Here is a 24,299-nt window from a genome sequence, read left to right on the forward strand (position 1 = left end):
CTCAACTTTATGTTGCAGTAACCGGGGTACTGCGTGTACATGCCACAAGTAACCCGGTTATTATCGGAATAAACCAGCTACAGTAACCCGGTTACTGCGTATACATGCACCATCAAGAAACCGGGATACTCAAAAAACCCGATCATAACCGGGTTATTGATGTGCATGTATACGCACTCATTGAAAACATGAGCGTGGGGTCCACCTCCGATTCCGACATCCTTTCATTACAATATGCCTCTATTTAGATGTGTCTGATTTCCAACACTTTTTTAGTAGTGCTGGGCAAATGAGTCGGAGCTCCGGAGCACGTCTCGTTGTTTCTGAAACAAATTGCTCCGGAGCACTGCCTCGGAGCTCGACTCGCAGCAGCCGCTCACGTGACCAAAGCGCTGAAGTGTCGGTCCCTCCCCCTACTGCTTCGATCTGCGTGTCGATCGCTTCAGTGTATCGAAGCGTTTCATTGGCTCGGCAAATGTTCCGCTCTGCGATTGGTTCAGAGTGCTTCAGAGTGTTCAGCGCACTTCCGTGGTTTGACAAGCACTAAACTGCTACAGTATAAAAGATGCACCAATATTTCTTGGGTATTATTTCTTCTGTTGGGTAGTGAGGAGTGTTGTGTGATGTCAGTGGTGATTTTGGTGACTTTTGGCGACTTTTGGCATTTGTTTCATTTTCGATGTGGAAAAAAGTGATCCATGGTTTGGGATCACTTTGATCTAATTCCACCCAACAAGGTAACACCTACTTTCTTATTTACAGCTGCTATTAATGTTGCTCTTTACATATTATTTTAAATCATCATTATTGTTGTTGTTAGGTACGGTGTCGCTCTGCACACAAGTGTTGTCTTACACTAACAATACTTCATCGATGCTGAGACACCTGCGTGCCAATGGTTAAATTTGTCCACTAGAGGTCAGTGTTTCTTCAAGGCCTCAGACACGTCCAACCATTTGAGACAATATTGCGACTGAGGTGTCAATGCTTCACGAGGCTCCATTTGCCCATCACTACTTTTTAGTACTGGGCTGCGAAAGTGTGATTTTATTTGCCGGGCTGGTGCCACCGAGTGCCTCCGCTCAATTTAATTTCTCTCCTGCGACTAGATCAGGAATCAGAATACACTAGATGATTTGCAAAAACCCCGGAACTTGTAGACAGCGCACCGGCTAGTCAGAGAAGAGCCGCGAAGCCATGACGTCAAACTGAAGCGTCTGTCTGGGTCCATTTTGTGGAACAGCACAACGGTAAACAAAGCGTCGAGATGGATGTAGACGAAGACAGACATTCTGTGTTGGCAACGATTCCCGAGATCGAGGATTTAAAGACGGAACAAAGAAAATGTTTGGCGAATTTTATCGAGGAGAAAGACGTTATTGTCCTTCTTCCTACAGGATTTGGGAAAAACTTAATATACCAGTTAATCCCATTAGTGGCGCTTTACATACGTCATGACCAACAGCAGTGATTGGTTAAAATAAAAAAGTACCCGCCTACCGTCAAGCGAATGAATCCTAATGCTTCGAGGTCAGACGGTTTCCACAAAGTGAAACCGGCTGATGAATCAGACTATCATCTCATTGAGCTGGCACAATGAACTTGATTGTTTGTTTTTTTTATTTAGGCTGTATGTTGTTCTCCACAGATCGCCTTCATGACGAAAAGAATGAAGCACAAAGGCCCATGCAGCCTCCGTTTTAAATTAGATATTTTTCCGAAGGCACTATGCTCTTTTTTAAAATGCATGACTGTTTCCCACAGCAATCAGTTTGGACATTTTCCTGTCGCAAAGTATAATAGGCCATCACATTACTATTATTCATGCTGGAAAAGCAGACTGTTTAAAAAATAATAAAGTGCTGCTACTCCGACAATGAAAAAAAAAAGTCGAAGTAGTGCTACGCTTGAAAAATAATGTTTATGCTGCATCTCCGACACTTAGACGTCAAAGTCTGGCTCTGGACTTTGAAGACAAAACTGTGCAGATTTACTAACTTAAAATTATATTTGCTCACCTACATTTTCAGTCTACAAACCCAAAATAAAGAAAACTAGAACTATAGACTGTATAAAGAGGTAGACCAAGTGACCCGCAGCTTTCGGCTCCAGTCAAATAAAGCTCATCGAGGTTTGTGGTTACATTATATATACAGTCTATGGCCGGAAGTGTCTTGCCCATGGACACAAGAGCAGCTGGGGAGCTCTTCTGTGTGTATAGGTGAATTACCATGTGGAGCCAGACACTCCTGACAGGTACAGCACCGGGTCCAGCAGCCCATCCCGGGACATCTGAGTGAGGGAGCCGATCAGACCGACCGCGGCCCTCTGCCCCCCTCCAGAGGCGAGTAAGGCAACGTGCGGCACCTCGTCCTGGACACAGAGTAAACGGGTTAAAATATTAAAGGTATTTAACTTTTATGGAGTATTAACTCTAACACGTCACATATTTAGATTAGGGGTGTCAAATTATCGCATTAAATTTCGATTAATTAATTACAGTCATATTTAGCGCATTGTTTTTTAATCATGTTAATCTTATTTTTAATCTCTAACTTTACTGTTTCTGTATGGGAGTTGCCTTATTATAAAATCTGTTTTTATGAGTTGTTAGGACACAGTCCTGCTCCGCTCGCTCCCGCAAAGAACTGTAGCCTAATTTTCATTCCCGTTCTCACCGCATCTGTGATAAACCTGCACACATCTGATCTCTGAAAACATGACACAGACACTGAACAGACTCACCAATCACCATCATCATCCCTCTGTCACAGAGAGAACATCTATATTCCACTGAGTTGTGTCCTTTAGTAGAAGCTGAACCACATCAGCGACACAAGAGCATTTTTTTTTTTTTTTCTCCGCTTAGTTTATGCAAGTGAGCCATGCGGTTTTAAGTTTTGTTTCTGTAAGACTTGCGCAAAGTTGCATTAAACACATTATAATGTCAAACGGGCTGATGTGGCTCTAGAGTGGTGATGGTTTATATGTTGTAAAGATGAGTTTATTTATGCAGATTAGTAATAATAATAATGAATTCAAATGAAAATACCTCAAGTTGAAGCTTTTCTCAGCAATTTTTAGGTGAGATTAAAAAAGAGATTAATTAGATGAATTAATTACAGGTAATAATTAATTAATCTCTCAATTTTTTAAATCGCTTGACAGCACAAATTTAGATCACCACATTCCTTTTATTGTTTTGAAAATGACATATTTGCCAAAAATAATATAGCAACATGTTTTATAAGATTCACTTTTGTTTTTGACACTTAGCTTCCCCTTCCTCTGCTCCCCCACTCCCCCTTCAGAGCACTATCACAACACAATCAGTGTACATCCCACTAATGAAGCTACTGCACATCGCATCAGGTTTGTTGAGCTGCTGTGTACAGTTTTGCATCATGTTTTGTATATTTATGGAGAATTGTCATGTGGGAGCGTGGGATTGACGTAGGCCACTGAAAATTATTCTATGCACAGTAAAAAATACATAGTAATAAAACATTTACAGTTAAACACACAGGACGTTATGGCCTCTGTATAAGTTTATATTTATGTAACGTGTGTATTAAAAGTGCAGTACCGTGGTGCAGTTCAGTCCCAGATCATGAAGGGCCTGAGCAGACACCTCCTTCCTCTGCTGGATGTACTCGTGCTCCCCCGCAGACAGAGATGGACCACGCCGCACTGACCTCTGAACACAAACAATACAAACAAGACAGGAATAATAATGTGAGAATAATATATACCTGTATATATTATATATATTACATATCCTCCTGCGACCAGCCCATTCATTTATGTCCTTTATAGTGGACACTGAGTTAACCAGTCGATCTTTAAAGTGTTTTGAGATGGACTCTTAATGGGGGGATCAGGTTTCTCTGCCTAAAAAGGGCTGGGGGATTATAGGTACACTCATGTCCAGGATACAAAATGAACTCAACAGGAGATAGTTTTGTGTCTGCACTATTAAATTATAAAGGAGTTTAAAAACTTTATAATTTTAATAATGATTAATAATCATTGGCACCGAGGTGGTGGAGAGGGTGAGCAGTTTCAAATTCCTGGGGGTAACTGTGACTGAGGACCTGTCCTGGGGCAATCACATCACCTCAGCCGTACGGAAGGCCCAACAGCGCCTTTACTACCTGAGGACATTGAGGAGTGCCCACATTCCCAGACCTCTGATGTTGAACTTTTACAGCTGTGCCATCAGCAGCGCTCTGACGTATGGATTTTTAGTGTGGTTCTCCAGCTGCACTCAGGCTGACCAGCAGGCGCTCCAGCAGGTGGTGAAAGCAGCCGGTAGAATCATTGGAACGACTCTGCCAGAAATCAGCACCATCTACTCCACTCGCTGTCTGAGAAGAGTGCACAACATCCTGCGGGACCAACATCACCCTGCGCACCACCTTTTTCACCTGCTGCCCTCAGGGAGAAGGTCCAGGTCCATACGGGCCAGAACATCCAGACTGGCCAAGAGTCTGTATCCACAGGCTGTGAGGCTCCTGAACTCTGCCCCTCTCCCCCCTTGGCCCCTCTCTGCCCCCCACTCACGGACAAAAACCACATCCAACTCTTAAATAACACTGAACTGGTTGCACTGTTGCATTTTTTGTCATGATTCTCAGGTCTCTGTCTGAATGTCCCTGCCTTGGTACGTTACTTGACACGCCCTCATCATGCTGCTATAAGAACCGTCTCATGTTGTACTGAGGCCACACTGGGTCAATGTTTACACTTGGGTTTAAGGGGTATTTATTATTTATGGGTTTGCACTTTATGGGATGCTCCAAACGCAATTTCGTTGTTCTTCTGTGACAATGACTAGAAGTTGAAATAAACAATAAACAATAAACAATTTACAAACAGTCAGGAGCACTCATAGGAAAAAGAAAATCTACTGTTTTAGAATATTATTCTACTATTATTCTACTCTAATAACATGACAAAAAAATTTTAATTCCTTCATGATTGTGAGTTATATATTTTCTTTGCAGGGTGTGAATCAAAAGGACAAACATACAAATCATCACAAGTTGTTATTTTTTTAACCTCTTGGACCTTCTCTCCTGTATGTTCTTCATCATGTCTCTGATGGTCCCTTAAGGTCAATATTTATCAGAGTTTTACATCAGTTCAGTGACAGTTTATGGGGAAAGAAAATCTGAGAAAGGAACAAAGAAAAAGGGAACAAAAATACAGGAAGCAGCGGTAACTTCCAAAACCACACGCCTCAAACGATGTCACTACAGAAAATTCCATCCAAAATGCAGAGAATTTTTATGCACAAGGAAGATTTTTTTTTACAGTTATTAACATTCTTTTAACAAAATGAAGGTGTTGATCTTTATGTATTTTGATTAGTCTAATGTATTTTGTAATTTAGACACATTTTTGCACTTGTTAACATAAGTTTTCTAACAGTTACGTAGTTATCTCTGTTATATCTGTTGCCCGTGTCCAAACAGGAAGTCAAGTTATTCACCAGTTGTTAACTGTTAACTGTGTTTTAGTGAAATCTGTCTTTTGCACTTTAAAGGTCTTATATTATTATTATATTTAGTTTCTTGTGAACTTTAAGTCATGTTATAATGTTGTTACCTCCTCAAAAACAGACGTGGAGTTGTGTTTTGTTTCATTCACACATGTCTGAGTGATCCCCCGTAGGATTTTGCCTCTCCTTACTTTTTTCTTTAGTAGTTACTTATCTGATCATTATTTCTCATGTCATTTACTTTTATTATATATTGCTACATATTCACTTTATTTTAAGGTATTTTAAGGAATGTTTTGGTGGATAACGACTTGATATTTTGTGTAAATATTGTTAAAATTGGATATGCACAGCAATCTTGTCACTTTTTATACTGTATTTCACATTGTTATGGTTTTTAGTTTCTATGTTCAGATAATCCTTAATCATAATGTCAATTTAGGCCAGTGGTGCTCACACTTTTTCAGCGTGCGAGCTACTTACAAAATGACCAAGTCATAATGATGTACCTAATACAAAGCCAAGCAAACTGCACTGAAACACTCTGTGCCCCTTTTTTGGACCCTCACCCACAGTTTGAGAACCTCTTCTTTAAGAGAACTTTCTCTGGCACTTTACACAAAACTGTGAAAAAAGTGAAGGAAGATTTTTAAACCTGTTTTTTAAACCTGGTTTTGCTGTGATATTTACCAGCCTCTGCACATTTACCAAACCAAACGCACATCGTGACAAACACAGATGCATTTGTCACTTTTGTTAAACAAACTTCAGCCAAATGTGGCAGTAGGTCTGTTCTGTAGATCCGCTCTATGCTGTAGACCTGCTTTGTGCCAACACTGGAACACAAATTTAGACTCATTTTTGCTTCACGTTTGGTCTTGCTCTTCTAATCAGCCGCACTGTGGGAGGGGCTTGTGTTCGCTGTACGCAGGAAGGAGCGAGAGCGTGAAAAGGCGAGGGGCGGCGTGCTGACGTGAGGCAGATGGACAGGTAGGATGTTTAGGAAGTTGAACCTGCCCTGTGATGCACGCTGGTACACGAGGGCACACGCTGTCGCAGACGAGCCGTGCATAGGGAGCGTGTGTGTTTGTGATGCGCCGTAGAGTCTCCGCGGGTTTCAAATGAGCGCACAGGCTGCACTGAGACGCCCCACACGCTCCTGCACCCGCTACAAGTTTATTACCAACAGCAGCGGCCGGAATGAAATATGATCACACTTGTTGAGTGTCAGACCTCGAGTGAGAGACAAGACCGAGTCCAAACGCGAGTCCGAGACGAGACACGGCGATCTACCCACACGACCTTGGCGATCGACTGGTAGATCGCGATCGACGTATTGGGCACCCCTGATTTAGGCAATGGTTTGTAAGAATAACAATCTTGAATTTAGTCATGTTGTGTTATAACATATTGGGGGGCAGATTACTATAGTCATAGGATTTTGACCTTTTTTATATATAATTGATCATTGTCAATATTCAACTCATATTACTTCTTACTTTACATCATCATAACTATAATAAACATATTGGGGGGCAGATTACTATAGCCATATGTATCTCCTATTTAACTACTCAACTGATCACCTCTGTCTATTTTAATAAGATTCCAAATCATTATACATCACTTTGATTACCTAACTAAGTAATAACTACTTATCTCAGTAAAATATGTGTTTAAACAAGTCATTTTTAATGTTCAAAAGTTATAATTGACATAAAAATTGCATCTGAGTTCTTCAAAAACACTTAAATATGTCAGTATGTTTTAATTTGCAGATCTAGTATTAATAGTCAAAGTTTTTCTATAGAATTCAAGTTGTTCATTAATAAAATATTGATTTTCATAGGGGGGTCAACATACTATAATAGAATATGGTATGTTGACCCCGGGGTCACCTCACTGCCTGGTCAAAATCCTATACGACACCAGTTCCCGCTCTCGTTCTGCTAGTTTTAAAGTTTTAAGTGACCCCATCATGTGTCATCGACAGAGGGTGTTGATGTGCCACCAAATTAAAAACAGCAGCATGTCACAGAGAGGAAAATAACAATCATGGATCGCATCATCGACACCAGCGAGCGTCTGTACTCATACCAAATCTGCGCCAAGATCTGCTACAACATCTGCTGTGGAGAAGGAGGCAGCGACGCCAAATCCAAAGATGACACCTCACCGGGCGAACACGGATACAGCAAATAATTGGTCTCCTTCACTGACCACTGCACAATCTAACCCTAACCATGTTCCACACTAGGGACGGGCATTCGATAAAATTTTCTTAATCGATCGTCGGAAGAATTAACGATCGATTATCAATTAGTCATTAATGTTTTTATATTAAAATTATCATCATTATTATTACTGTCTGCACTACTAATCTGCATAAATAAATTCAACTTTACGACATATAAACCGTAACGACTCTAAAGCCACATCAGCCCGTTTGACATTATAATGTGTTTAATTCAGTTTTGCTCAACTCTCACAGAAACGAAACTTAAAACCTCATAATTAATTTGCATAAACTAAGCGAAGATAAAACTACAGCTCTTGTGTCGCTGATGCGGTTCAATTTCTGTTGGATTAAAAGACATGACTCAGGTGAATACAGGTTAGTGTGACCATATTTGTGTTTGTCAAAACCAGGACACCGTACGGGGGGAGGGAGGTGGGGACTCGTCATCGACATTGAGCGACTCTCACCTGGAAAAACTTTTTCCCACTGGACACCGAGAAACATCTGTGCTGCTTTATACACTGTGCACATGGACTCACACTTGTCCCGACCGGAACGGAAAGCGTGGAATTTCTTGTACAAATCATCGTTAAATATGCATTTGTGCAGACTGACCGACTGTCTTCTGAGTGCAGAGAAAAATGAAATTCTTACTGATCAATTATCGATTAATCGACTAATCATGCCCATCCCTTTTCCACACATGTTTTCTTTGTGTGTCTGCGTCAGCAGTGATGCGGTCGCTGTATCGGACCGTTGTGGTGAAGAGGGGCCAAAAGACAAAGCTCTCGATTTAACGTCAATCTACGTTCCTCACCTCACCTGCCGTCATCAGCTCTGGGTAATGACTGAAAGGACAAGATCGTGGATACAAGCGGCTGAAATGAGTTTCCGTCGCAGGGTGTCTGGGTGCTCCCTTAGAGATCGGGTGAGGAGCTCAGTCACACGGGAGGAGCTCGGAGTAGAGCCGCTGCTCCTTCACATCGAGAGGAGCAGCTGAGGTGGCTCTGTTCCGGATGCCTCCTGGACATCTCCCTCAGGAGGAGGCCCCGGGGGAAGACCTAGGACACACTGGAGGGACTATATCTCCGAGCTGGCCTGGGAACGACTTGGGGTCCCCCGGAGGAGCTGGAGGACATGTGCATGGAAACGGAAGTCTGGGAGTCCCTGCTTGAAATGCTGCCTCCGCGACCCGGCCCCAGATAAAGCGGAAGAAAATGGTTGCTCCAGGTTGGCTTTGGCGCACCATGAGGACGATCTCTCACGACCTCCCGCCTCGACTCCTCCACAGAGAATTACAGACGAGCAGAGGAAGAGGAGCGGCCGTAAACTGTGCTCAAGAAAGAATTCTATCGCAATATCTGCAACTGTTTTATTTCCTGGCACCTCACAGTCGCATTAGAATTCAGTTTTGGCGATTATCAAGTCCAAGAAATTACTCACCAGGAAAAAATGCATCAAGTAAACAACAACTCTGTGAGCGCTGATGGAACGTAAGTAAAAGTTGTAAAGTATTGTAAGTAGGGGTGTCACATTATCGCGTTAATTGCGATTAATTAATTACAGTCATATTTAGCGCGTTATGTTTTTTAATCGCGTTAATCTCATTTTTAATCTCTAACTTTACAGTTTCTGTATGCGAGTTGCTTTATTATAAAATCTGTTTTTATGTGTTGTTGGGACAACAACACACACACAAAAAAACACATTTATATATTTTTTTATTTCGGTAATTCCACTCATTGCCGGAAACCCACACAAAACGCGCGCAGTAAGAGCAATGTAAACGTCATGTTAACGTTGGTGGCGTCAGTCGCACAATGGACGAGGTCGTAGAGCCAGTAGAACAGAGGCAGCAGTGCACAGGGAAAAACACATTTGTGTCTTGGAAATTATTCTCCCGACGTGAAATATAAAAGAAAATAACAAATATAAAATCGTCTACAACTTAAATGTCACTGGTGAAAACAACCTGCATAGACTCATTTTGTCTGCACTACTGTCCTATAGTGACCTGCCACATGAGGGGACACACACACAAACACACACACAACACACAAAACACACACACACACACAAAACACACACACAAACACACACAACACACACACAAACACACACACAACACACAACACACACAAACACACACACACACACAACACACACAAACACACACACACACACAAACACACACAAACACACACACACACACAACACACAACAAACACACACACACACACACACACACACACACACAAACACACACAAACACACCATCATCGTCATTAACCTGAGGACGCGCGGACCACGTTTCTTTCCGTAGTTACTGCGCGGACACCGACGTGCTCCCGTGCGCCGCGTACGTTTTCTCGCGGTGCGTAAACCGCGCTTCCTCCTGTGCCTCTAAACCAGAACTAACACCAAGACTAAAACCGGGACTAACCCAGTCCAGGTCTAAACCAGGACTAAACCAGGTCTAAACCAGGACTAAACCAGGACTAAAACCAGTGATTTCATATATAAAGCATTTCTCTATCAATAATATTTTTAATATGGTTAAGGAAAGACTGGACTTTTTATTGTCTTTAAGTCAACAAAAGTTATTATGTTCAGATTTCCTCGTCTTTGCTATTTTACAACAAACAGTTTCTTATTCATGGAGACTTGGGCTCAACAACCAATTTGGAGAGATTTGTTAAACAATAAATGACTTTATAAAGTCACTTTTTTTTGTTCTATATCAGTCTTTTGATCTGCCACAATAATGTTATAATGAATTTAAATGAAAATACCTCAAGTTGAAGCTTTTCTCAGCAATTTTTAGGTGAGATTAAAATGAGATTAATTAGATTAATTAATTACAGATCATAATTAATTAATCTCTCAATTTTTTTAATCGCATGACAGCACTAATTGTAAGTAAGTATAAATTTGAGATTCTGTACTTTAGTTAGACATGCACTATGTCATTTTTTTAGTTAGTTTCCATGGAAATGTCATTGCTCTGCCTGAAATGTTCCACAATATGACTTTAAACAGATCTACCTTATGTTTTTTTTAGTTACAGCTCAAAAATATCTAGAAAAACAAACATTCTGACTCTGAGCGGCGTCGCCTCTCCACAGACCTGAACTGTAACTTGGTCCATTCCTCTACCAGAAAAGTTACACAATGCAGCTTTAAGTAGATGTTCAAGTGGATATTTACAGATTTTTTTCCATTATCATGATTATTTTGGTCAATATTGAAATCACGATTATTCAAATTATTATTTTTTAGTTATGAATTTATTCAGCATTTCCCTCTCCACAAAACCCCACTTTGTTATTGATAATTTACGCAAAACTTGAAAAGTTAAAATAAATAAAGGTTACAAATTTGAACCTTAGAGCAGTTTTGTGATGTATAAAATGAATAAAATAAACTTTGAACACAAAATAAGGCAGAAAAACATAAATGTGTCCAAAATAAACTATATATCCAGCTGTTTTACCATCTCTATATTTTAAAAAATACAATAAATATACTTATTTATATAAAAAATATCCCAAAATAAACTCAATTATATGAGTTTGGAGATCATTTGACACACAAAAACGAAAACAAGATCAAAATTCGATTAATTACACAGCCTTACTTTTTACTTTTTCTTCACTACATTTGAGAGCAGGTGTCTGTATTTTCTACTCCACTACATTTTTAAACAGGACTTTAAAAGTACTTTTCCAAGTTATTTTAATTCTTTTTTACCATGTTTGCAGGAACATTCTGACATCCTTTTTTAATTCAATCTTCAGCTTTGAGCTGATAAACATATCATCAGTCTACATTTTAACAAAGCAACAACCCCTGTGTGAAATACTTTTACTTTTTACTCTTAAAGTACATTACATAAGTACATTGTGATACATTTACTTATACTAATACTCTTACTTATAGTAAGGGTAAAGTGACCAGACGTCCCTATTGACCCGGGACAGTCCCAGTTTTGAGCCTTGTGTCCCCTGTCCCAGCAGATTTATACAAAACCACTGATTTGTTGCAGTTTTGTACAAGAAATCTTCCAGGTGTCCCTATTTTTGACCAATTTGATCTAAACCAGGTCTAAACTAAGACTAAACCAGGTCTAAACCAGGTCTAAACCAAGTCTAAACCAGGTCTAAACCAGGTCTAAACCAAGTCTAAACTAGGTTTAAACTAGGACTGACCCAGGTCTAAACCAAGTCTGAACCAGGTCTAAACCAGGTCTAAACGAAGTCTAAACCAGGTCTAAACCAGGTCTAAACTACAATAAAACCAGGTCTAAACCAGGTCGAAACTAGGTTTAAACTAGGACTGACCCAGGTCTAAATAAAGTCTAAACCAGGTCTAAACCAGGTCTAAACCAGGTCTAAACCAAGTCTAAACCAGGTCTAAACCAGTCTAAACCAGGTCTAAACCAGGTCTAAAACCAGGTCTAAACCAAGTCTAAACCAGGTCTAAACCAGGTCTAAACCAAGTAAAAACCAGGTCTAAACCAGGTCTAAACCAAGTCTAAACCAGGTCTAAACCAGGTCTAAACCAGGTCTAAACCAAGTCTAAACCAGGTCTAAACTAGGTTTAAACTAGGACTGACCCAGGTCTAAACTAAGACTAAACCAGAACTACATCAAGTCTAAACCAGGTCTAAACCAGGTCTAAACAAAGACTAAACCAGGACTACATCAAGTCTAAACCAGGACTAAACCAGGACTAAACCAGGTCTAAACCAGGACTAAACCAGGACTAAACCAGGTCTAAACCAGGTCTAAACCAGGCCTAAACCAGGACTAAACCAGGACTAAACCAGGTCTAAACCAGGCCTAAACTAGGACTAAACCAGGTCTAAACCAGGTCTAAACCAGGTCTAAACCAAGTCTAAACAATGTCTAAACTAAAACTAAACCAGGACTAAAACAGGACTATCACAATTTTTGACTAATCTGATCCTCTGCAACAGTAAAGAGAAGTATAAATTGTCATTTGTTTTGCCAAAATACAGAAAACCGTGTTTGAAAATGACAATAAAGCAAAAAAAAAAAATGCAGCGTCAGAAGCCCCTCAGGTCATGACTGACATGAGAATGCAGAATGTTACAGACTATTTTCACAGTTTTATTTATACCAACCAGTCCAACCTGTTTTGAATTTTGAAAATCTGGTCACTCTAAATAAGTAAGTAACAAAATCAAGTAGAAACTTCATCCATCACTGGGTCTTAGTAAGAAAAACAGAAGAACAGGTCTTACAGTGTTTGCATGAACGATTTCTGTCTGTAATTAAACACAAAAGAACAAAACAACAACAACAACAACAATTAAGATGCTCATAAATTAGGTCAATATGTCATGTTTTTAACACCATAATATAAACTCTGGTTTAGATCTGGTTTAAACCTGGTTTAGTCCCAGTTTAGACCTGGTTAAGACCTGGTTTAGACCAGATTTAGATCTGGTTTAGACCTAATTTAGTCTTAGTTTAGACCTGGTTTAGTCCTTGTTTAGACCTGGTTTAGACCTGGTTTTAGACCTGGTTTAATCCTAGTTTAGACCTGATTTAGATCTGGTTTAGTCCTAGTTTAGACCTGGTTTAGATCCTTGTTTAGACCTGGTTTTAGACCTTGGTTTAGTTTCCTAGTTTTTTTAGACCTGGTTTAGTCCTTGTTTAGACCTGGTTTTAGACTTGGTTTAGTTCTAGTTTAGACCTGGTTTAGTCCTTGTTTAGACCTGGTTTAGACCTGGTTTAATCCTAGTTTAGACCTGATTTAGATCTGGTTTAGTCCTAGTTTAGACCTGGTTTAGACCTACTTTAGACCTGCTTAAGTCCTGGTTTAGACCCGATTTAGTCCTTGTTTAGACCTTGTTTAAACCTGGTTTAGTCCTGGTTTTAGACCTGGTTTAATCCTAGTTTAGACCTGATTTAGATCTGGTTTAGTCCTAGTTTAGACCTGGTTTAGTCCTTGTTTAGACCTGGTTTAATCCTAGTTTAGACCTGGTTTTAGATCTGGTTTAGTCCTAGTTTAGACCTGGTTTAGACCCGATTTAGTCCTTGTTTAGACCTTGTTTAAACCTGGTTTAGTCCTAGTTTAAACCTGGTTTAGACCTGGTTTAGTCCTAGTTTAAACCTGGTTTAGACCTGGTTAAGTCCTGGTTTAGACCTGGTTTAGTCCTAGTTTAGTCCTGGTTTATCTCGGTGTATTCTGATTGAATCGTGCATCACAACGTTACAAAATAAACTATTAATTGAATGAATATTCTGTAACTAAAAACATGTTCAGTTCATGTTTGCATCACTGGACATAGTTTGTTTAAACAGATCGTTGTAAGTGCGGTGCGGTACCTGTGCGCCTGCGCCGGGCTGTTCCATGCTGCTGCCCGGAGACGAGGAGGTCACCGCGCCGAGGAAGAGAAACACGTGAATGACGCCGAACCGCAGGAGGCACCGGTAACGCCGCATGTTCAGTCCGTACGTGCGTGGGCGTGGGATGGGCGTGCGTGGGCGTGCGTGAGCGTGAGATCAGAGCAGGTATGCAGGTTTGTGGCGCGTGTGTCCGCTGCCCGGAGTCAATACAGCGCGCGTGTCCGGACAAGACTAAGAAGAAAAAGAACAAAAAAGAAAAAGTAGTTTCATGGTTATGTAAAGTTTAAAAGTAAGATCAACCCTCCCGCACTCCTCGGAGTCACGTTGACCCGAAGAACATGTTTTTTCCCTCCCACTCTCCTGGGGCGGATCAGTCAGAACCAAACATTTATTTTCTCGCCTGGAAAGAAAGATGCCCCCCCCCCGTACAGCCCCCGTCTGTCTGCCGGAGGAGCTCAGAGCTGCAGAGAACATTCATGTTTTTAAGAACAGGCTCAAGACTCACCTTTTTAGCTCAGCTTTTGATTGAAATCTTATACTTTTACTTATTTCTATTGTACACATTTTATTATATTTATTCATTCATTCATATTTATTCACGAGGCAATAAAATTGTTATTATGTAGCACAAACACTATAGTGTGATCCGCTTTCACACCGACAAATGAACCAAAACTGGTCTGATTGACGTGCCTCTGTTCCCAGGAAAACAGCGATACCTCCAGTTATCAACACCGATGTTCCCTCTTACGACCATGGACGTCCTCGTGTCAACTTATCACCAGGAAATCATAAAACAACAACATGTAGAACTTTGTACAAACTCACCACATCAGCCCGGAGCAGAAGAACTGAGCTCGGGAAACAGCAGCAGCCAACAGCGGTAAAGAGGAGCTACTCACCGCAGCTCAGACCCTCAGGACGGGGCTGAGGTCTGGTCCTTGGTCTGGTCCTTGGTCTGGTCCTTGGTCTGGTCCTTGGTCTGGTCCTTGGTCTGGTCCTTGGTCTGGTCCTTAGGTCTGGTCCTTGGTCTGGTCCTTGGTCTGGTCCTTGGTCTGGAGGCTCCATCCTCCATGTGCTGGTTCCAGACGGGGGCGAGCAAGACCAGTTCATGATGGACTGGGTCCGAGTGGTTCTGTGTCATCGTCTGCGCGCTGGTTCCGTGTGGGGAAAAGTGAGAATGTTCTGTGGACTACAGGTCCAGACGGGCTGCTCCAGTCCTCCACGCTCAAGAACCACGACTGGTTCTGAGGTGATGCAAAGCATCTGGACAGAAACGTGAAATGTGAGGCCAAGGCTCCTGACACTGCTCCCTGCTCCACGTCATCTGAGCCTGGACTGAACCGGAGCTGCTCCCGCTGGGTCAGGACTCTGGTTTAGATCTAGTCCGACTGTATTTCTCACATTAGGCTAAAAGCAGGACATTTTTAAAGTTGAACCAATTGAATAGGCTATTGCCTATTGCCATAAAATTATTTGGTTAATTAAAGCCTAAACTAACAGATGCTGGTTGTTTCGTGAACACGAGGAACACCGGGTCGTCTCTGTGTGTGCAGGTCCTGAACAGATGTACACACCCCCAATTTTGACTCACTCCGGAGCCACACGTTCGTACACTGTATCACAGTCTCTGTATTGGCCAATGTTGGCAAAATAATTCGAAGATGAGTCGCGGCTGCGTCTGGACAACAATCTGTTACTGCGCTGGAGTCGTACAGCGCGTCACTTCAGGCAGAGGAGACGCATGTCCCTCCCATGATGCATTTGGAATAGTTCATTTGGACCTGCTGTCTGTGGTTTGGACCTGAGTTCACGTTCACACCAGAGGAACCGCACCAAAATTTGGTATTTGGTGCAGATTCAAGCGAACCAAGACCACCTCTTTTTTGAGGTCTCGGTCTGATTGATTTGGTTCAGGTCCGAGTCCGATTGTCATACAACAGTTTTCTCAATATGTACAGAGTTAAAAATCATCATACTCACACACAGGTCATACTCAATGTTGGGGAGTAACAGATTACATGTACCGGAGTTAAGTAATCAGAGTACAAATTATGAGTAACTGTATTCAGTTACAGTTACTGTTTCAGTGAGCGGTAATTGGATTACAGTTACTTTGTTGAAATAAATGGATTACATGGCGGGATTTTCCTGTTTTTACATTTCGGGGTACACTGTAAACCCAAATTAGTAATCATTACTAAAACCGTGCGTGGTAAGTGACGCACTGGGATGTCTAGTTTTTACAATATCAAAAACTAAACAAATCAAGCTCTGTTTACATAAAGTCTTCTGTCCAAGATAACCCATTACTAAAGAACTTAAGTTTCTAAAACTAATGTTTACAAGTAATTAACTAACCATTACTTGTGTATTACAGTAATCATTACTTTTTTTTATCAGTATGTATTTCTGATATTTATGAGTATTTATTGAATATGTTTATTAATTATAATAATTAGATGCAAATTATACATCATATTATTTTTTTAATAATTGACATAAAATGACAATTTTTTTCTCACAAATTTATTGCAAAAATAGAGCAATAATAACATGCTTAAACCTGAATAAAGTGCAGTCTTCTGTTTGTTCCCTGTAACAGCATTTGCTTTTGTGTTTTACATTTCACAATTCAAACAAGGGGTTATAAGGGTCGTCAGCTTGTCCATAACAATTTCACCCTCAATGATGATTTTCAGGCAGCTGGGGGAAGATCTGGTGTTGGAAGAGAGACACCTTCAGATTTACTAACAAGATCCCAATGTCCATTTGGCGAAAGGATTCATCACCATCCTAAAGAAAAACAAAAAAAATTAATGCCAGAAACATAACCATTAGTGAATGAAATTACTGAACTAGAACAGACTCAATAAGAATGACAAAACATAAATTGCATGAAATTAAATTTATGCTGACATGATAACTGATAAATGTTCAAACAAATATTTGAAAATCAATAATAATCTGACTTTAAGATAAATAATATTCATGGAATGGCTGAAGCTCGTAATGTATAGACTACTTGTCAGTTTTGGCATATTCAAATTATACAATAAATGTCACATTCTAAAAGTTTCACATTACAAACAAAATGTACACTTACAAAGCTTCTAGATTTGAAGAATTCAGTGGGATTGTCTCCGAGTAAGTAAGGAAGACCTCTTAGTGTGACTGTCCTTTTTTCAGTAGAATCCAGTGACTGTAAGACAGAAAATGGATACTGTATGATAAATTAAAAGAAATATACAGAGACGCAAACACTTTTGTAAATATACATTTAACCATTAACATGAACTATGTATTTTAATAAAAATGAATTATCTTTTTATCCATTTTAGATTAACTATGTTATGAACTTATGCTTTTACTGCACATGTATTTTTATCCAGGTTACAAAAGTTTTACCTGTATTTGCTGCAAAAGCTGTGCCAACTGTCACCCACGTTGCCCCTCTTAGCTTTAAAACTTTCAATAAAATGGGTAGTGTGGTTATCAAGGGCAGAATAAAATTCCTGGTGCAGGTCTTTTCCCACAATCCTTTTGAATTCCAGACAAATCTAAAAAAAAAAAAAAAAAAAAAAAAGACAGAAATTAGTGTTCTGTAGTGTCTGAGGTAGTAACCTCTCTTATCACAACTGAACTCACAGTATTTACAGCTCCACAGCCTGTTGGGTAGTCACCTGTAAAACTGAAAATATGTTTTAGTGTTTAATTCCAACCAAAGCTTTTATGCAATTTTGTGGTGATAATCTAAAAACTTGAACTCCAAACTCTCCATTTGCACCCACGATTTTAGATTTTAGAACAATCATATAGCAAACAACGAAAACGAGTCTCGATTAAAAAAAAGGCGCGGTGCACACGGTGTACGTGAGTAGTTCTATGGGTCCATGCGTCGTTAAACCGCCACCCGCCCGAATTTGATTAAAATAGTATTTTTCGTCGCGTCATCCGCCCGAGCCGCGGTTTAGCCGCGGAGTCCGCCCTCCGCGCATCTCTACCGGGCCGGTAGAGATGCCGGTAGTACCTGCTCAGACACCGTTACCTGTTAGCATTAGCTGTTCTCTGTTAGCGGCGCATCGTGACCACAAGTTCACTTCACTTTAGTCTTATTTGGCTGCAAGCGTCAACCAATGTCACCAACTATTCAGTCTCACGGGAACAGAAACCATATTTATTCACTTACCATATGATGATAAAGCAAACTGACGCTGAATTGAAGCCAACAGTCCGAGCAGAAGTCAGATGTGGTTTGGTGCAGTTTGGGAGTGTTCAGGTGCCAAGCACCTCCCTTCACCGGTAAAAACATACAAGTGTGAGCGTCTCCACTCAGAGCCATTAGTACAGCAAATACTAGTTTAAAATAGTTTACAATTCACACTTTGTTTAGTAATGGTCCCGCCTTTTGCAAAATATTAAAAAGATTAGTAATATTAGCATGGCTTAATATGTAAAAGAAAATTTGGGTTTACAGTGTAGTTCCTTTTTTTTTTTTTTTTTTTTTTTTTTTTTTTTTTTGGTAATTCCACTCATTGCTGGACACTAAACCAGGACTAAACCAGGTCTAAACCAGGTCCAAACCAGGTCTAAACCAGGACTAAACCAGGTCTAAACCAGGTCCAAACCAGGTCTAAACCAGGACTAAAGCAGGACTAAAACTAGGTCTAAACTAAATCTAAACCAGGTCTCAAACCAGGTCTAAACTAGGTTTAAACCAGAACTAAACCAAGACTAAACCAGATCTAAAACAGGATTTAACAGGACTAAACCATGCCGTGTCTCTTCCTCCTCTTCTGTCAATAATATTTTTAATACGGTTAAGTAAAGTCTGGACTTGTTTATTATCTTTTAGCAGACTTATGTTCAGATTTCCTCGTCTTTGCTTCTCTACAGCAAATGAAGTAATCCAAAGTATTCAGATTACATTACTCACTTTAAGTAATTTAATGGATTACGTTACAAACTACATTTTGGGGTGTGTAATCTGTAATCTGTAGGGGATTACATTTTAAAAGTCACCTTCCCACACAAGTGTAAGTTCGAGGAGGTGCAGTCTGTATTGTTCCGTAAGTGTCATTATTTATCCCGTCACATCTATAAACCCTTTTGCCCCTGTGGACTCGGCCTGAACAGCCCCACCCGAGGAATTTAGGGTTTAGGTTTGTATCATAATATTTCTTAAACCTTTCATAAAACAGAATTCAAATCAAACAGAATATTCTCAGGTCTGTGTCACACTTTCTATTTACTGTTTAAACGTACATGATGTAAAAGTGGTTTTCTCTCATATAATTTACTGTATTTACTATTTACTATAATATAATTCACTATCACGAGTGTCTTTATAATAATATTTAGGCTGCGCAACTAAAAAAACCTGATTTCTCGTTTCTGAAAATGGAAAGTGTAATAGCACATGTGTACCAGCAGAGGGCGCTGTCTGCCTGTGTGTTTTTTGTTCTCTTTTTAAAACAAAACCAGATGAAAATATGACTCGGATTATTCTGCAAACATCACTGATCTTGTAGGATAAAGGTTATAATTATGATTATATATTACCAGTGTTGGGGAGTAACAGATTACATGTACCAGAGTTATGTAATCAAAGTACAAATTATGAGTAACTGTATTCAGTTACAGTTACTGTTTCAGTGAGTGGTAATTGGATTACAGTTACTTTGTTGGAATAAATGGATTACACGGCGGTATTTTCCTGTTTTCACATTTCAGGCTATATTCCTTTTTTTCTTTCTTTTTTTTCTTTTTTTCAGTAATTTCACTCATTGCCGGACACTAAACCAGGTCTAAACCAGGTCTAAACCAGGTCTAAACCAGGTCTAAACCAAGACTAAACCAGGTCTAAAACCAGGTCTAAACCAGATCTAAACCAAGACTAAACCAGGTCTAAACCAAGACTAAACCAGGTCTAAAACCAGGTCTAAAACCTAAACCAGGTCTAAACCAGGTCTAAACCAGGTCTAATCCAGGTCTAAACCAGGTCTAAAACCAGGTCTAAACCAGGTCTAATCCAGGTCTAAACCAGGTCTAAATCCAGGTCTAAACCAAGTCTAAAACCAAGTCTAAACCAGGTCTAAACCAGGTCTAAACCAAGACTAAACCAGGTCTAAACCAGGTCTAAACCAAGACTAAACCAGGTCTAAAACCAGGTCTAAACCAGGTCTAAAACCAGGTCTAAACCAGGTCTAATCCAGGTCTAAACCAGGTCTAAAACCAGGTCTAAACCAGGTCTAAACCAGGTCTAAACCAGGTCTAAATCAGGTCTAAACCAAGTCTAAAACCAAGTCCAAACCAGGTCTAAAACCAGGTCTAAACCAGATCTAAACCAAGACTAAAACCAGGTCTAAAACCAGGTCTAAACCAGGTCTAATCCAGGTCTAAACCAGGTCTAAAACCAGGTCTAAACCAGGTCTAAATCCAGGTCTAAACCAGGTCTAAACCAATCTAAACCAGTCCAAAACCAGTCTAAAACCAGTCTAAACCAGACTAAACCAGGTCTAAAACCAGGTCTAAAACCAGGTCTAAACCAGGTCTAATCCAGGTCTAAACCAGGTCTAAAACCAGGTCTAAACCAGGTCTAATCCAGGTCTAAACCAGGTCTAAATCCAGGTCTAAACCAAGTCTAAAACCAAGTCCAAACCAGGTCTAAAACCAGGTCTAAACCAGGTCTAAACCAAGACTAAACCAGGTCTAAAACCAGGTCTAAACCAGGTCTAATCCAGGTCTAAACCAGGTCTAAAACCAGGTCTAAACCAGGTCTAATCCAGGTCTAAACCAGGTCTAAATCCAGGTCTAAACCAAGTCTAAAACCAAGTCCAAACCAGGTCTAAACCAAGACTAAACCAGGACTAAAACCAGGTCTAAACCAGGACTAAAACTAGGTCTAAACCAGGTCTAAACCAGGACTAAACCAGGATTAACCAGGACTAAAACCAGATCTAAAACAGGATTTAACAGGACTAAATCCTGCTGTGTGGACGTGTCTCTTCTTCTATCAATAATATTTTTAATTTGGTTCAGTAAAGTCTGGACTTTTTATTTTCTTTTATCAGACAAAACTTCTTATGTTCAGATTTCCTCGTCTTTGCTTCTCTACAGCAAATCAAGTAATCCAAAGTATTCAGATTACGTTACTCACTTTAAGTAATTTAATGGATTACGTTACAAACTACATTTTGGGGTCTGTAATCTGTAATCTGTAGGGGATTACATTTTAAAAGTCACCTTCCCAACACTGTTTATTACATACAGTACATACATTTTTACAGTGGATGTTTTGGCGTATCTCCTTAAGTTCATTTTCTGCACTTTGGTGAAGACTTGTGACTATTTATTTTCAGTCAGAAGCGTAAACGTCTCATCCCATTTAGTCTGCATCTTCAGACTGGGGTCAAAGGTCATCGAAGTCCAGACCAGTGGATCAACAGCTGCACAGAGAAGAGAAAAAAAAACACAGAAGCATCACAGAGTAAGAACTGTGGACGTCAAAAGTATCGGAAATCAGACACTAATCAGATAAGAACCGACCTGAACCGCTGAAGGATCACACAGAAATAAGACCACGTGGGAACAGAAAAGAAAGAACTGGGATTTAACGTTGAAAATCACCAAAATTCTACATTTTTTATTTTTTACACCAGTATATCACTGTATTTCTTTGACATTTTCTCTTTCATTTTTGTCTTTGGCTCATCAGTTCTGCTCTTTTTGCATATTTGTTTTCCTGCAGGTGTGAACTGTCAGATTTCTCACATCTTTTTTTTGTTTTGTTTTGTGGCTTAGAATCTGGTGAAATAAATTAAATCTGATTCGTAAAGTCGCCAACTATCCAGGTCGAAAATGCACCCTTGGGTCATACTGTACCTTTCTGTCTAGGTAGTAAATGGGCCCAGTCAAGCAGAAGTAAACAGCAAGGCCAAAAATTCAAGTTAATGCATCTGATATAAAAATGTATTGAACAGATACATATGTACTCTAGTTTATGAAACTGTTGACCTTTTTCCTGTACCATTTTTGGTTCTAAAGTTCCATATGTTTTAAACAGACCATGTATGAAACATGGAACAAAAATTATTTCCCAAATTTCAAAGACCTGCAAATCATGTAAATAAACTGATGTATTTCATCATATCTTGTGTTATTCCATCTTTGTACTGTTGATGAAGGTTCATGATTTTTAAAAAATAAATTATTTAAAATGATAAAAATTTGCTTGGAAGGACTGACATATTTTATAGAAATAGTTTCCTTCCAAGTCTGAGGCCATGGTTCTCGACCAGAAAAAGGTGTCTTGTCCTCTCCGGGCGGGTGGAGAGTCCTTGCCTCAAGTGGAGGAGTTCAAGTATCTCTGGGTCTTGTTCACGAGTGAGGGGAGGACGGAACGTGAGATTGACAGGCAGATCGGTGCAGCGTCTGCAGTGATGCGGTCGCTCTATCAGACTGTTGTGGTGAAGCGGGAGCTGAGCCGAAAGGCGAAGCTCTCGATTTAACGTCAGTCTTCGTTCCTACTCTCACCTCTGGTCATGAGCTTTGGGTAGTGACCGAAAGGACGAGATCGCAGATACAAGCGCTTCAAATGAGTTTCCTCCGCAGGGTGGCTGGGTGTCTCCCTTAGAGATAGGGTGAGGAGCTCAGTCACACAGGAGGAGCTCGGAGTAGAGCCGCTGCTCCTCCACGTCGAGAGGAGCCAGTTGAGGCTCGGACATCTGTTCCGGATGCCTCCTGGGCGCCTCCCTCGGGAGGTGTTTCGGGCATGTCCCAGCAGGAGGAGGCCCCGGGGAAGACCCAGGACACGCTGGAGGGACTATGTCTGTGGGCTGGCCTGGGAACGCCTCAGGGTCCCCCCGGAGGAGCTGGAGGACGTGTCTGGGGTGAGGGAAGTCTGGGAGTCCCTGCTTAGGCTGCTGCCCCCGCGGCCCCGGATAAGCAGACGAAAATGGATGGATGGATAGTTTCCTTTCATTTTGAAGTAATATTAAAGTATTCGGAAGAAAAAAGTTGACAAATTATACAAAATCCTGCACCTTCTACTTGTTTACACAATTTTCCCTCCGTTTACTTTTCCCTCTGTTACCATGACCTTTCTTCATAAAAAATCTCATTACTCAAAAAGTAAGAGGTTTTCAACCTAATCTTGTACCAATATGGTAGAAAACTATATGAAGCAAATATTCAAACCAGTTTGTTGGTTGTTCAAACCTGGTTTAGACCTTTTTTAGACCTGGTTTATTCCTGTTTCAGTCCCGGTTCAGTCCTGGTTTAGACCTGGTGTAATCTTGGTTTAGTCCTAGTTTAGACCTGGTTTAGATCTGGTTTAGTCCTGGTTGAATCTGTATTTGTTTTTTAATTTTAGTTTTGGAGACAAATAATGAAGAAAATCGTTGTTTTTTTTCACCCGTTTTCTTATTTTTGGTTTTATTTTGAAAAACGAATGAATGAATGACACTCAGATTCTCGACCCACCTCTGTGTCTATTCATAAATCACACACACACACACACACACACACACACACACACACACACACACACACACACACACACACACACACACACACACACACAGACACACACACACACACACACACACACAGGAGGAGAAGCTGTTGCTCTCAAGTCCAAGATTAGTCCTGGTTCAGTCCTGTTTTAGTCCTGTTTAGACCTGGTTTAGACTGGGTTTAGTTCTGGTTTAGTCCTGGTTTAGTCCTGGTTTAGTCCTGGTTCAGTCCTGGTTCAGTCCTGGTTTGGTCCTGGTTTAGATCTGGTTTAGACCTTTTTTAGACTTGGTTTATTCCTGGTTCAGTCCTGGTTTAGACCTGGTTCAGTCCCAGTTCAGTCCTGGTTTAGTCCTGGTTTAGACCTGGTTTTAGTCCTAGATTAGAACTAGTTTAGTCCTGGTTCAGTCCTGATTAAGACCTGGTTTGCTCCTGGTTTATTCCTGTTTCAGTCCTGGTTTAGTCCTGTTTTAGGTCTGGTTTGGTCCTGGTGTAATTCTGGTTTAGTCTTAGTTTAGACCTGGTTTAGACCTGTTTTAGTCCTGGTTCAGTCCTAGTTCAGTCCTGGTTTAGTCCTGGTTTTAGACACACACAAAAATTGTTCTCCGTTGAAAATCGTTGTTTTTTCATTTTCATATTTTTCGTTTTATTTTGAAAAACGAACAAA

General features: G+C 40.3%; 1 protein-coding gene and 1 long non-coding RNA gene across 2 annotated transcripts in view; both read right to left on the minus strand.

Moving 5' to 3' along the window:
- The window catches only part of LOC110162475 (cytosolic phospholipase A2 zeta-like), a 36,029-nt gene extending 21,891 nt beyond the window's left edge, over positions 1-14,138 (minus strand). The window contains exons 1-3 of the mRNA XM_055152247.1: positions 14,099-14,138; positions 3,587-3,697; positions 2,231-2,373 (exon numbers count right to left, since the gene is read on the minus strand). Of these exons, the coding sequence (XP_055008222.1) occupies positions 2,231-2,373; positions 3,587-3,697; positions 14,099-14,125 (281 nt within the window). The 5' untranslated portion in view covers positions 14,126-14,138. The remainder of the gene's footprint in view (positions 1-2,230; positions 2,374-3,586; positions 3,698-14,098) is intronic.
- Positions 14,139-16,722: 2,584 nt separating this feature from the next.
- LOC129408674 (uncharacterized) lies at positions 16,723-18,091 on the minus strand. Its single transcript, XR_008632073.1, has 3 exons — positions 17,528-18,091; positions 17,226-17,321; positions 16,723-16,915 (listed from the first exon to the last, which is right to left on the minus strand). It is a non-coding gene; the product is annotated as an uncharacterized LOC129408674 (long non-coding RNA).
- Between the last annotated feature and the right edge of the window lie 6,208 nt (positions 18,092-24,299).

This window comes from Boleophthalmus pectinirostris, unplaced genomic scaffold, assembly GCF_026225935.1.
Source record: "Boleophthalmus pectinirostris isolate CB_2022bp ecotype Guang Dong unplaced genomic scaffold, ASM2622593v1 HiC_scaffold_17, whole genome shotgun sequence".
NCBI lineage: Eukaryota > Metazoa > Chordata > Actinopteri > Gobiiformes > Gobiidae > Boleophthalmus > Boleophthalmus pectinirostris.